Raw genomic sequence first — 14,758 nt, 5'->3', positions numbered from 1 at the left:
ATCAGCACAGTCTCTCACTGACAGCTGTAAAAGTCTGGAATTAACCCTTATGCTTTCCAAGTAGGGGGTGGAAGAGAAGATGTGCAATTCCAATGAGAAACACGAAGTTAAAACCCCCACACAACTCTGAAATTGTAATTCTGACATCTAATGGAGGAATATTGTAAATCAATCAATCCCAGTCTTGTGAAAAATCAATTATGTCCCAGATTTAAAGAGATCTCTTGAAGTGTAGAAGGCGGACTACCACCTCCGGAGAAGCTATAAAGATACACCCCTTCCATTTCAAAATTATGAACAATGTGCAAGACCAGAATTCCTAACAGATAAATTTTATCCGTAGAGCTTTTGTCCAAAGATTTCTCTTTCATCTTTACACACGCTGTAGAATTCTCTTTCTATATGTTGTCCTAAAGGACTAGGTTTGTGGAGATCTTGAGTAGAACTCATAGATAAACAAGTTGGAGATCATTTTAGTCCCAAAGAAGATTTAGATAAATTTGGATACAGCTTTCACAAACATTAAATCTCTTCTTTAATGATGTTCCTCAAACAAAACAGTTAGCAAAATATTTGAATTTCTTTGTATAATGTCACATTTTAATGTAAACATCAAATAATGTACCAAAAGTTTTACTGGAAGAAAAAAAAAAAACCCCAGAAAAAAAAATAAACAAAACAAAAAAACCTTAAAGCGGCACAATTCTTTATCTTTATACCACTGGCGAAGGGGAGAAAAAAGCCAGATTACAAACATTTACACATGCATAGTGGAAAAAAAACAAAAAACCAAGTATTTTACTAAATTCACGCATTTTTTTTAAAATAGTTATTAAATCTACTAAGCACCAACATACCTAAAAATTTATTTTCAGCTTCATGATTCATTTAAAAAACCTATCAAATTAACCTTTCAAACAAGCTTAAGTTAGTAGCTTGTCCAAAAATAAAACGTAGAGCATTTTTTTAAGTATACCAATGCTTTTTATCTGAACGTTTCCAAACAATGGCAAGTGTCTGCAAAGAATGCCTTTACTTTACCCTACAGTGGATGGAGAATACAATACCACATCATACAGAATCTAAAACTATAAAAGTCTCAGAATGCAGCATCCCTTCACAAAAAAGCTGATAAAACTGAAAGTATTTATAAGATGCTGCACCTTTATTTAAAAAAAAATTAAATGAATTTAAGCAGAAATAACATACATTTTTACATTAACTGGCCATTTCTGGTACAGAAACCCAGCACAGTATGCTAATGTTATTGAATAAATGTAATTGCTACTTACAATTTCTTTTTAAATACAATTTAGACAAACTTTTTTTTTATTTTTATTTTTTTTAAAGTTGCACAGTTAACCTCTTAGCTGCTAGCTTAATGCAACACATTGGTAACATTACACAAATTAAAAAATAATGTGTGTGTGTGTGTGTATGTGTGTGTTCTACATAAAAGCTTTCAAAATTCCGACCCACATCAAAAAATGCAAAATAATGGAATATAATTAAAAAATTAGTTGCAAGTCTAGCAGCAAAGCAATTAAGTGAGGATATATTTACTAATATAAACAAAGGGAATAGTTGCAACGACAGGTGAAGCCCCAACTATCTTAGATCTACTGACACAAATAGAAATTAAATTCTCTCTAAAAAAAATAATCTGATTATTTAAAATAGGAGTAAAAGCCATTGCTACCTGATGAACTACCTAGGCTAAGTTCCTGAAACAAAGACAAAGGGTCACTATTCTTTTTTGCCTGCTCAGGAGGAGGTTTGGGCTTTGGCGGAGCCCGCAGAGCACTTGCGTAGGACATGGCAGGCTTGTTCCCGCCAGCATTCTGCTGGCTGTTGCTGTTTGATTCGACGATCTGCTTGTTGGGCATAAGGGGTGGGAACTGGCCGAGATGCTGAAGCATGTTGTAGTTGAAGGAATTGGACAGCTGTATGTTTTCAGCTTTCAGGTGATCCTCTGGGGGTTTGACTGTCTTCGGTGGAGCTGGAAACAGAACAAATAAAGCCGGTTTAACTAAATAGCCTTCACAAGTGAAATCCATTTGCTGATGCCCTCATACACAATGATAAACTGACATCCAGATACTGCAGAACCTTAATATGAAGTTAAAACGACAGATGGCTTGAGATCAATATCAGATTTCTTCAGGGCCTCTTTTCAAATGATTCTAGCTTCAGACTTTTTTTCCCTTAGTCCTCTCTTTTGTACAAGCAAATAAACCCATATAAGCCTCACTACATCCACATCTGTAGGAGACAGAGGGACTAATCCTATTGGGAGTAAGGACTGAGTAAAAACTGAGTGGGAATGTAAGGATTTAGACCCTACAGATTATGTACCCGAACTGAAAAAATCTGACACAAATAACTTCAGCATAAATGTGAATACTGAAAAGGTGCTGCTAGTTCGAAAATCAGGTAAAAATAAGATTTTAGTACCTATCCTTCATAGATTTACCATGAGCCAATCTGATTCCAATGATGGCTCCATCCTGCAAAGCGCTGAGTTTTCTGGACTCAATCCAGTTTAAGCACTTGCTTAACTTTAATAGCAGCCAGTGGGGCAACTTGCATGCTTAAAGTAATGCACCTGCTTAAGTGTCTTACTGGATCGAGGTCAGAGCACACAGTATTTCCCAGGATTGAGCCCTGAGAGAACATTACTTTTTTCTTACAGATTTCCAATGGGTTTAGAAGACCTCTTTTCATGTCAAAAGAACAGGAGTACTTGTCTTCAATGTAGTTGTGTCAATTTCACACCTGTAATATGCCAGGGGCTGATCACACATTTCTCTGGTTCCTTCTTTTGGAAATTCTTTATAGATCAATTACACTAATTCTCCAGTTGCAGCTTTAGATTCCCTCTGTGCAGGAACAAAAAACTTGGGTTGAATTCTACCTTGCTTAACATAGGCAATAGCATTACAAGGTGTAACTGAAGGCAGAATTTAAGATGAAGGCATTCAGTACTAGTATTTCTATGTGTGTGTTTTTTAAGTAAGATGACATTTTAGAAACAAAAAATAAAATAAGACATTTCAATTTAAGTGGAAGCTAAAGAATATTTCCTGATGGCCTAAAGCCCAGTATCTTGCAAACAGTCATACAATGAATTCTGAGCATGTGAGTAATCTCAGCGCCTGGCACAGTGAAGTTCTGGTCCATGACTTGGGCTCCGAGCATTATGATTTATTAATACTCATATACTTTAACTTAACATGCGCATAAGTATTTGCAGGACAGGGCCTAACAGCATAATTTAATGATGTGTGGGGAAATGTGGGTCTCCTTTTTCTCCCATTTTCCAAAATTATTCATGACTATTAGCTAACTCTTATCCTGAGAACAAAGATATTAAAAATGAGGAATTATGCGTGAGCATAATAGGTCAGATATAAATATATCTTACTGTAAAATATATTCTATATTTCAAAGTTGGGTACGTTTTACAATGATACAATATTTTGTTATACCGGGGTATGGTAAACCAAATCACTGCTTTAGATATTCAAAATAATTGAGACTCCTTGTTTTAAAAGGAAAGGGTTAACTCATTTGCTGTACAGACGCTCCTCGAGTTACGTAAACCTGAGGTATGCAAATCTGAGCTTACGGAAAAAGTTCTGTAAGCTAGAAATAGGAGGTTTTTTGTTTGGTTGGTTCTTTTTTTGGTGTAATGATCGGAGATTCGTTTCTGACTTACGCAAAATTCGAGTTACGCAAGGCGTTCCGGAACGGACCGCTTGCGTAAGTTGGGGAGCGTCTGTACTGTTAAATGAATCATCCAGAATGAAATATTTGTGAACAAAAATTAGGGTCTTTTATATTCCATCACTCGTGTGAGTGGCTATCAGACTGTCTTGTCTGAGTGGCCATCACATATACTTAAAACACTACTGAAAGTGAGAAGCAGAGACAACATACTGTTGGAACAAGGTGAATATTGAGAGCTGCCCAACTTACGGTCAAAATGATTTAATAAGAGACTACATTAGTCAAAAAGCTGTACCTCACAATTAATCTTTCCAGTTTTTGACTAAAACAGTCTCTTATTAAATGACATTGGCTTAATATTATTACCTATTTTAGGCAATGTTTATATCAAGACCCAGACATTATTTCTGTTTTATGAGCGCTGGCATTTTACAGGGCAATTAAGCAGTGGCAATTATTTTCCTTTTGTATTACACGGTTATAATTTTCCTACTCAAGGCACCACAAGTCACAGAGTGTTGCCATGCACTGGGAAACAGTGTCTGCCTTTCACCCAGAGAATTACTAAACAGATTATATTTCACTGTTTCCCAAGTTTGTAAGATGGCTTCGGATCCTTTGCTGTGATGAGTACTATACAAATAAGATATTTTCATAGCAACAAATCCCTTTAAAAACACCGTGAATGATCTTGCAGATCTGATCTGTTGTATAGCACTGCTTATGCATATGGTGTGATTTAAAAGGATGCCCGATCACCCTTTGTTTTCAATCTACTGTGTTATTTAAAACTTATTTTTGTAACTTGCATAATTTTAACCGGTGCAAGACATTACTTTCTAACCAAATCATGTTTGCGATAGTTCCCCCTTTAGAGGCACAGTACTATAGTACAAGTGCTACTGTTTAGGGATCTTTATATTAGTGCTTTTATCTTCAGTCAAAAGGAAACCAATTTCCTAATCTTGCTATACACAGGTCTAGTGTGATGGACGGCAGGAGAGAGATCACTTGATCATTACCTGTTAGGTTTATTCCCTCTGAAGGACCTGGCATTGGTCACTGTCAGTGGACAGGATACTGGGCTGGATGGACCTTTGCTCTGACCCAGTTCAGCCACTCTTATGTTCTCATGAGCTATCACCCAGAGGTAAATGATACAATCCATAAACACTGCATGTTAAGGCCATAGCTTCTATATCATCAGGAAAAGCTGATTACATTGTCAGTAAACTTAATTCTGTGCTATAAGGTCAGAATGCCTTGGCTCTTACATACCAAGGGAGGATGTATTTATTTGTGTGCCACAAGAACCATTTCACATTAGCCCAATGTTACCTTATAAGGTCAAAGAAGTTGTTTCCCAATCAGTTTTATATGTAGGAGAGAAAGCCTGGGTTAACTATTAGGAAAAACTATTATAAGAACAGGTAGGCAAGGCAACAATCAGCTAAGGAAGGAGAAGCTGTGAAATCAGTAGGAGAGACATTCAGGACTGAACAAGTCACCCATCTTCTATCAGTTATTCACACTGATCCTGCCATGATGTCCAGGGTGGACTAGCTGACCCATTAGAGAAAAGATGCTTCATGTTGGGACCTATGCTAATTCAAACACTCTTTATCAAATGAGACAAATCTCCCAGGGTGGGGAGTGTATTTCACTTTCCTTCTCATTTCATAGCTTAAACAGGCTAAAATTAAAATTGACAGCATTGTACATAACACATTCACAAACTGAAACTCAGACTTCTGATGCAACCCAACTAATTATTGATGTTTTAGACTGAATGCACTCTTGTTAATTGATATGTTCTTGCTCCATATTTAACTCCTCCTGCAACTATAAGAAAACTGTGCTTTAAAGCGATGAGTATGAAACTGCTCTCAAGTGAATTTTCTGAATCCTAATGAAGTATCTTACTTTTAGCTGGGGAATTCTGCTGCTGTTTTCCAGGAGCTAAGAAAACTCAGCCTTTTATTTGGAGGATAATGATATAAATGAAATCTATATAATGCCGGTGATGGGAGGTGGACATATTTTGTAATTGTTTCCTTCTTTAAAAATTAAATGTTAATTTAATGAGTTGAGTATACAAAAACACCAGTGCAGGATGATTATTGAGTACAAAGAAATAAGTACACAGATCAGCATCATATTAGAAAGGCTACAGACACCTCCTGAACAGGTGTGTTTTTAACAGAAAGTTTGACTGACAGACAGACAGAAAGAACAGACAGGACAGACAGGGTTACTAAGCTTACAAAGAGAAAGCAATGTAAGATTAAAGAGAGGCCAGATAACTTGCATGAGGGCCCCAGGTGAGAATGAACTGTAAGAAAGGCACCCAATGCAGAAAGAAATATGTAATAAATACCACTGATAACAACTTAACCTATGCTCAGTCTATCAAAAAAGAAGTCACATGCAGCAGAATGTATGTCAAGCCTCTCAAACAGCCTAATCACTAACCACTAGTAGCACAATGGAGAGTTAAGACTGGACTAGAATTACCAGGCCTGAAAACTATAAACATAGAAAAACTTAGAAGACCTCAAAAGTGGATTGTTTTTCTTTACGTTAGGTGTTACACATGATAAATTTATGTGTGTGTGTATTTATTTATTCATTCATAAAAATGGCTTCCATGCCCAAGGATGGAAACATGTTTGTATCAAATACTGATGCTAGTCTAACTTGCCCAAGTGGCCTTAGGATTTATCCGTTGGTAGCAATAGATATGTGAGGTACATTTTATATATCCCTGTTTCCTTGGAGGATTTTGTTTAGAGCCTTACTCTCAACGTTTACACGAAATCAATGAAATGTGACACATATTGATCCCAACATAGTCTAGCGGGAATTTCAGAGCTTTCATTGCATCAGCAAACCAAAAAGCCTAGAGCAACATCAGATCTGGAGGCCACTGTGGTAAGAGAGAATACAGTGAACTTGGTGCCTTATTTTTCCAGTGCAAAAAGGAATATCAATATTTTAAAGGATGTGCCCTAAACATGCAAAGGCACAACCCTGACGCTAACAATGCTGCAGTAACAGACGGTATAATATTTCCAAGACTGTTTTGGAATATCAATATTTTAGCACTCTGAAAACGTAAAATGCATGAGAGGAAAGGAATTCTAAAGCACTGCAGTATGAGGTTTTTTTTGTTCACTCTCTGCTGACTTTTCTTTTTGTACATATGCCATTAATTTAAAACACCTTAGTAACTAGTGCACCATGAAACTGAAGGGAAGCAGAAACTGCATGACACTGTTGGTTTTAAGAAGTTGAGCACATACAAATAGGTCTTTTAAAGATAATAAACAGTGGCTATCAATAAGAGTTGTTAATACTTAAATTAGTACAGAAAGTTCAGGTACATTAATACAGATAAAACTTAACAAAAACAAAAAAAAAAGATAGCTTGTTTTTTATGTGAAATAAGTGTGGAGAAAAGGTGCCATACTGGCAGACTTGTTATTTGCAAAGTAGCAGAGTAAGATTCCCTACGCTGCCCCAGCTCTGTTCTGGAGTGACCACTTCTAGCAGTGAAAAACTAGTTCGGTGTCCATGCTAAATCAGTCTCCACTAAGACTGCCAGCAAGGAAGCCAGTTTCAAGTGTGATTCTTCTGTGATGTACCCATGTCTATCTGTCAATGTACTACTATGGTCTATATCGCTGATGTGTTTAAGCATGTGAGTTCACTAGGAAATGCACTGAGATCTCCAACTCAATTCCTATAGATCACCGTCAAAATCTGAGAGGGTGACAGTAACAGGAACCACGGCTTTAAGGTGAAACAACATATCTCACGCCACACCGCTTTTGTCACCAGGTCCTCTTAAGCACAAACTGGCTGAACTTGAATCAACGGAGGAGAATGTTTGAACTTAGTAAGATTTCTGGAAGAGAGTGGAGCTATTTGGAGGAAATGCTTCACAGCATTCGTTTCTCAGTCACGTGCAGCAGACCAACCTGCTAACTACCCAAGACAACAGTATATGAAAATAGGAATATTGTTGTGCACAACAATTAAAAACCAAAATAATGAACCCTTCAGAAATATTTTGCCTAAATTCACTTCAAATCTCTGCAGACAATACATATATGTTGTGAAGAGCAGCTAAGCCTCATTTAGAGTTTGTCACTCCAGTCCAAGCAGTTCACCCCAGTAAGGCAAGTGGAGGGATTTAGAAAAAAACAAACACTACTTACCTAACAGTTCTCTGGGTGGTACTGCTCTGCTGGATCCGTTGCATGGAATGTTCTGATATGGGGCAGATGAGGTGGAGTTTACCCACAACTCAGGCGATGAATAGTTGAAAGAAGACTGGTTACTATGGTCCTGAAGCTCTTTACACTGACCAAGATTGTCTTGAGGAGTGTTAAAATCTTCAGAACAAGCCTGGACTGAACTAGAGGAAATTCTTCTTTGGTACAACGGCCTGCCTGGTCCTCTTGGTTCATACTGCATTAAAAAAAAAAAAGTTCTTTAATTCACTGGCACACATGTTATGGCAATTTCCCCCCTACATCTCTCTTATAAATGTGAAAGTGCCTTCAAACACTGAAAAAATCTTAAGAAATTCCTGCTAGTAATGATAAAGACTGTTAATGATAAAGAGCAACAATAACTTAAAGCATGTACAAAGAGGGTATAGAGTTACGGTTGAGAATTCTTGATTTCTAAATACTTGATATCTCAATCTTAACGTTAGTTTTCTTTTGCACAGCATCTCGCTATAAACACGCAAATTTAGTCTCCAACGGGTTAAATAAGGGAGAGAGGCATTTACATGAACAGGTGAAAATGCTCAACTACAACGCATAGAAAATAACTGTCAGGGTTGACCTCTGATTTCTACTATAACACATGAATGACTTGCATACCAGGATTTGGGCAAGTATGAGGTAATATTTATATGCTGGCCTTTGCATGAAAATATGCACACAGAGAACAAATGCTTTGGAGAACTGTTTGTTATCATAGGGAATAATGCAAAGAATTTTATTTGAAAACACAGAAAAGACTTGCTTCCATTGATCTTGCAGGCAGTGTAGATGAAAAAGACAGGAGATGCATTAACCCCTTGGTACCAATAGTTGAGATTTAAGGACGCTGTAAATGCTTGGGCAATTCAGGGCAGACACCCTCTGTTACGGTTTAATGCAAAAGATAAAGTTGAAGCAATGCAGAAATGATGGTCACCACTGAGGGAAAGAAAAGGGAGAGCTTTATTTTGTTTTAAGGTGGATTCTAATGGTCATTTGGGGAAAGACAGGTGTCCCACAGTTAGTTACCCTTCTCTGCTGGTGTGAACTTGTCTAAATAAGGCAAAGGTAAAGTTACTTCTAAATGAGGGCAGAGCAAACATAGTGTGAAAGTGGAGATTTCTGCAGGGGACAAATATGGACTGAGAAAGGCACAAGGTCAAAAACTGTTTTGAAATCCAGGCACCTTGTTTCACATTTCCTGGTAAGAAAGTCCCATTTTGAGTAGAGATGCAGAGAGCTTTTGAGCAGAGACGCTGCACACGGAGATGAAAAAACAGCTTTAAATAATTAGCCTGATATTACTATATTCCACCCCAAACAATCAGTACTAAAAGACCAATAAGATTCAATGAGAAACTGCTATCATAATAGTAAGTAGAATAATACTAAGTATATAATAGAAAAGCATGAAAATACTAACAATTTTATTTATAAAGCTGAAATTATAACAAATGAAATAAATCTTAAAATACAAACAGAACACCTGACTGCAAACAATTTGGGGCAAGGACTATCATTTTCTATGTGACTGTACAGTGCCCTATCTAACTGGCCTCCAGGCACTACCACAATTCAAATGTTAAAAAAATACCGGTAGTAATATAAAAAGTCAAATAAGAAGACTGCACTGAAAAAGGGGGAGTGGAGGGAAGTATGCATAGAGTGACAGAGATTAAGGACCTAATATTTAAAGGGACATTTGCTGGCATATAAAGGGAGACCAGGTAAATAACTGTGTGTGCAAATATATGGTCTTGACTGAGGCCATTTTGATCTAACTACTGTATCTGATTTGCAGGGAAGAGTAACTGTGTTTTAAAAACCAGGCTCTATCTCTGAAATATGTTTAAAACGTATTTAGTTTTCACAAGCTTTTTGTAAATGGAGAGACAATGACCTGAGGCAGATATTGGAGAATAACTGATCATTAGAGACAACGTATTGTAAAATTCTTTGGTTGTTAAAAAGAGTAAGATGGTCTTGAAGGGAAATTTTCTTCCAAAACCTCCTGTGGCTATAGCTTTTGGGACACAGGATTTTCTCTGATATTTTTTTTTTTTTTGAAGCAAATTAAACACCTCGCTGTTTTTTTAAAAAAAGGTTTTTCCTTTTTGTCATATTTTTATTCCATAAAATGTAGTATTGTAGCACACAAACATATATTGCTCCCAATGTATCTGCTTGTGGGCACACTCAGTATGACTGGCAGATTAAAGAATAAAATGCTAGCAAAATACTGAACATATTCATAGATTCTTGCTACTATTACCGTCAGCAGGGGTTTGCCATTGATTTTAATGGCAGCAAGACTGAGTCCATTGCATATTTCCAAAGTGTAAAATATTTCAATCTTGATATAACATGACCCGCTATAACACGAATTCGGATAGAACGCTGTAACGCAGTACTCCGGGGGGGCAGGGCTGCGTACTGTGGTGGATCAAGGCAAATTCAATATAACGCGGTTTCACCTATAATGCGGTAAGATTTTTTGGCTCCCGAGGACAGCGTTATATCAAGGTAGAGGTGTATTATGGCCTACAATAATTCTAATGAACTTTTTTTGATGTTTTGAACTAGGGTCCAGATTTACAAAGGTATTTAGGTGCCAAAGATGCAAATAGGTCATCATGAGATTTACAAAAGCGCCTACGCAGATTAGGTGCCTAACTCCCACTGACTTTCAATGAAAATCCTGCCAAAATCAAATTGGCTAATGCCTGAAGTTCTAGCCCTAAATGTAATTGTGTATGTTAGTACTGTAGTTTGATCACATTGAAAGAATGAGAAATAATCTGATAAATGGTAAACTGAAGGGGGATGCACCTAGAAAACATACTTTCCACATTGACACTATCAATATTTTCTCTGTATTTGATTTACTGGGGTCAGTCTGCTTCCTGTATGAGGACTTATGTGATCCTGCAGTTCTGAAGCAACGTGGGGGTCAGTGGGAGTCCAGAGCACCCAGCACTTCACCAGATCGAGAGGTGAGGATGCTCGGCATCTTACAGGATCAGACTCTCTCTTTGTAGCAGCCACAGTAAACAACAATCAACTTAGAAATACTGTGTGTCACAAACTACGCAGGAGAAATTGCAGCAGAATGAAGGTTTTTCACATACACTGCAGAGTTCAGGGCACGTATTATATCCAAGGGGAAAATGTCAGACACTGAGCAGTGACATTTTGAGCTATTGTGAATCTCTCTGCTCTAGCTTTCTCCTTTTCAATATAGAGCACTTAAGCCTCCAATTATGAGCCACCTCTAAAAAAGTACCTTTAGAAAAAGAGGGAAAATGTCAGTTTGGGTAGATAAAAATAGCTGAATCATTGTTTTCCTTCAATCCCTAACCATGTAATTACAGTTTGACTGCGATATATCTTGAATTCCCCCAACAGGAAGGCTGCTATTGACATTTTTGTTTTAGGACACTGGTGGCAGAACACGCTGGATATGTAATGTAGCCAATATGTTGCTGCTGCTTTTAGAGTTTAAAGATCTCCAGATTTGTATCTTAAATCAAAGGTTAAAAAGCTCCATGAGGGTCCGGATCCTGAAACCCTTATGTGAGTAGCCTCATTGACCTAACATGAAATACCTGGTGCTTGTAAAAACATGCAGGGACAGATCTTTATTTGGTGTAGACATAACTCCATTATGGAACTACACTGATTTTCAGCGACACAGGATCTGGCTCCCAAGTTATATTTTTGCCTCTTTAATCTCTGTTGGTTATACAGAAGGCAGGATTGATTAATAGCCATGATAATGTTTTAGGGAAGAAGAGGATCCCATGGCAAATGGCTCACAGGGGTGGTCAACCTTTTCGGACTACTGTACCCCTTTCAGGAATCTGATATGTCTTGTGTTCCCCAAGTTTCACCTCACTTCAAAACTAGTTGCTTACAAAATCAGACATGAAAATACAGAAGTGTCACAGCACACTATTACTGACAAATTGCTTACTTACTCATTACCATAGAATTATAAAATAAATTAATTGGAATACAATTAATGTATATAGTATATAGAGTAGTATAAACAAGTCATTGTAAGAAATTTTAGTTTGTACTGACTTCATTATTATTTTTTTATGTAGCCTGTTGTAAAATTAGGCAAATATCTAGATGAGTTATCCTATCCTATCTCCTAGAACTGGAAGGGACCTTGAAAGGTCATCGAGTCCAGCCCCCTGCCTTCACTAGCAGGACCAAGTACTGATTTTGCCCCAGATCCCTAGGTGGCCCCCTCAAGGATTGAGCTATCAACGCTGGGTTTAGCAGGCCAATGTCAGATCTGCACATACAAAAAGGAATCAGGTGTAGACAACAACAAATGTGTGTACTGTAACACTAATTTATGAAGAAACACAAAGGATCTATATGGATATGGCTACATGTAAAGGTAATACAGATTTCAGTGTAAAACATCCTTTGAATTGTGAAATAGTCCTCTTTACTACTTAACTCACTGCTCTGCAATATCAAGGGTATGGTAAGACTAATGAGAAAAGAGGACAAAGTATCTCTCACGGGTCATTAGATATAAAAACACGGGCGTACTGCAGATGTACAAGCTGTTGCAACTATAAACATTTATTTGCTACCTGTGGAGTAATGGGATAACTCTGATAACTTTACAACAATTAGTATTTGTTTCCAATAATACCTGCTCCAAGGAGACAATACTGAATGAAGTTTGCAGGGAAACTGAAAATTACCTGTCCATCATACCACATCATTTAAATCTTAAAATGCATGAACTATTCAATGCTATGCACATATCTAGCTCCTGCACTTCGTTATATACAAAGAACATAACATATTCTAAAACATATAGTATTTCAGTACATAGTAAAGCTTAAGATTTTAAAACACAAACCCTGAGTTTCTGGAAAAGGCAATGATAACTAAACTACAATCAAGTAAGAGAGAGCGGCATCCTTCCTCAAAAAGCTTCACACACATTTCATTCTGGTGCACAAGGGATATGCAGGTAGATCAGCACCCACTATATACCACAGAGAAAGATCTTCAGGCTGGCCCCACCTAGGCAGAATGAGAAAGCCACTCTAAAGTGGGCTAAGGGAGGAGCTGCAAATCCATATTCATTCAGATCCAGTGGCACTATTATCTTGTGCAACTGGTACAGCGGCAGCAGGATCTGTGTCCCCTGGCCCTGGTTTGGGGATAAATTTAACATCTCAAGTGACCCCTCACTCCACCCATCTAGAGTTTAAATACTCAGGCTTTGAATCCTGCATCAAACATTTGTGGAATGCCTATACTAGCATTTACAAATGTGTTTGCTGGCTTGATTAATTGGCAATCAATTAACATGAGTTAAAAACAGGAGCAAAAAGCTTACCTTAGCCATACCCTCATGACACAGGGCTGAGTGCATGCCCCAGTGAATGCAATGGGAGTTGAGAGTACTCTGCATCTCACTTGTACTTAGCCTCAACAGCGAAAATGAACAAATATATGCATAAACCTTCAGCAGTGGCAAGCCCTCCTCCCACACGGTGAGAATGTCAGTAATACAGGCTGTAGCACAGTGAAAACTCACTTGTTAAATTCATTTTGACTATGGCATTTTAAAAATGCCCTCTACTTCTCATCCTCACTCGCTTCGAAAGCACATAAACACAGGGACTGTTAGGTGAAAAAGCCAGAAAGTCTGGCCAGGCTGATCGTTTCTGTTATTTAGCAATTGATCCGCATATATTTCTTTCTTCCCACTATAGCAGTGACAAAACTGAGACCTTAATCCTACAAAGACTTACACAAGTGCTTAATGAATAGCCCTATTGACTTCAGTGGGAATTCTGATGTGCATAAAGTTAAGAATGGGCGTAAGTCTTTGCATAGTCATGACCTTAGCTATCCTCCTGTAATGTCTGACGCCTTGATTTCCATGGTGATGTGCATGTGGAAATACTCTGCACCACCAATCAGCAGACACGGGAGATGCTGAAACTGTGCTCAGCCAATGGGGGCGGGGGGATGGGAAAAGAGCAGGAGAGTAGGGCAGAGATTTAGGGCTTGTCTACGCTTAAAACACTACAGCAGCACAGTTGTGCCACTGCAGTGCTTCAGTGTAGACACTACCTATGCTGATGGCAATGATTCTTCGATTGCTATAGGTAATCCACGTCCCTGAGAGGCGGTACCTAGGTTGATGGAAAGCGTTTTCCACATGGGGACTTTGGTCATCTTAACTATGCTGCTCAGGGGTGTGGATTTTTCACACCCTTAGGCGATGTAGTTATGCTGACCTAATCTTCTAGTGTAGACCAGGCCTTACTCACACTGCTGGAATGGATCAGATAAAGGCCTACAGGTTCTCTGTCTTCTAATTTATTAATTGATCTTGATTTCCCCTGAATGTCTTCATCCTCACCTGGAAGGTCCAGGACTGTGAGATTCAGATATTCACTTGGCATCCTCATTTGTAAACTCTCTCGCATAGATTTTATTTTAAGCAAACTTTTTTACCGCAGTCATAAATTATACCTGCCATCTCTACAACACCTCACTGTCTCTTAACACTGATCCCTTGCTCCTTGTTTCTTAAAATTAACCTTGGTAGGGGTAACAGTCTTCCTTGTAGTCTTTACTTTTTGCCTATGCACAGATTGTCCTTCTGAAATCTTTATAATCTTACCCTCTTATTTTAAAAAATGTTCTTTTGCTTATTTTATAGCCAGTCTTGGTATATTCACACACTGATCCTTTTTGTCCCT

General features: G+C 37.9%; 1 protein-coding gene across 4 annotated transcripts in view; it reads right to left on the bottom strand.

The window, feature by feature from the left end:
* Positions 1-518: 518 nt before the first annotated feature.
* HELZ (helicase with zinc finger) overlaps positions 519-14,758 on the bottom strand; it is a 139,405-nt gene continuing 125,165 nt past the window's right edge. For all 4 annotated transcript variants that reach the window (XM_005282930.4, XM_005282931.4, XM_024104614.3 and 1 more), the window contains 2 exons: positions 7,950-8,202; positions 519-1,999 (listed from right to left, as the gene is read on the bottom strand). In XM_005282930.4, coding sequence (XP_005282987.1) covers positions 1,668-1,999; positions 7,950-8,202 — 585 coding nt within the window. In that variant the 3' untranslated portion in view covers positions 519-1,667. The remainder of the gene's footprint in view (positions 2,000-7,949; positions 8,203-14,758) is intronic.

This window comes from Chrysemys picta, chromosome 12 (genome assembly GCF_011386835.1).
Source record: "Chrysemys picta bellii isolate R12L10 chromosome 12, ASM1138683v2, whole genome shotgun sequence".
NCBI classification, from domain to species: Eukaryota; Metazoa; Chordata; order Testudines; family Emydidae; genus Chrysemys; species Chrysemys picta.
The sequence above is the reverse complement of the archived record's forward strand: the minus strand, read 5'-3'. Positions and strand labels throughout refer to the sequence as shown.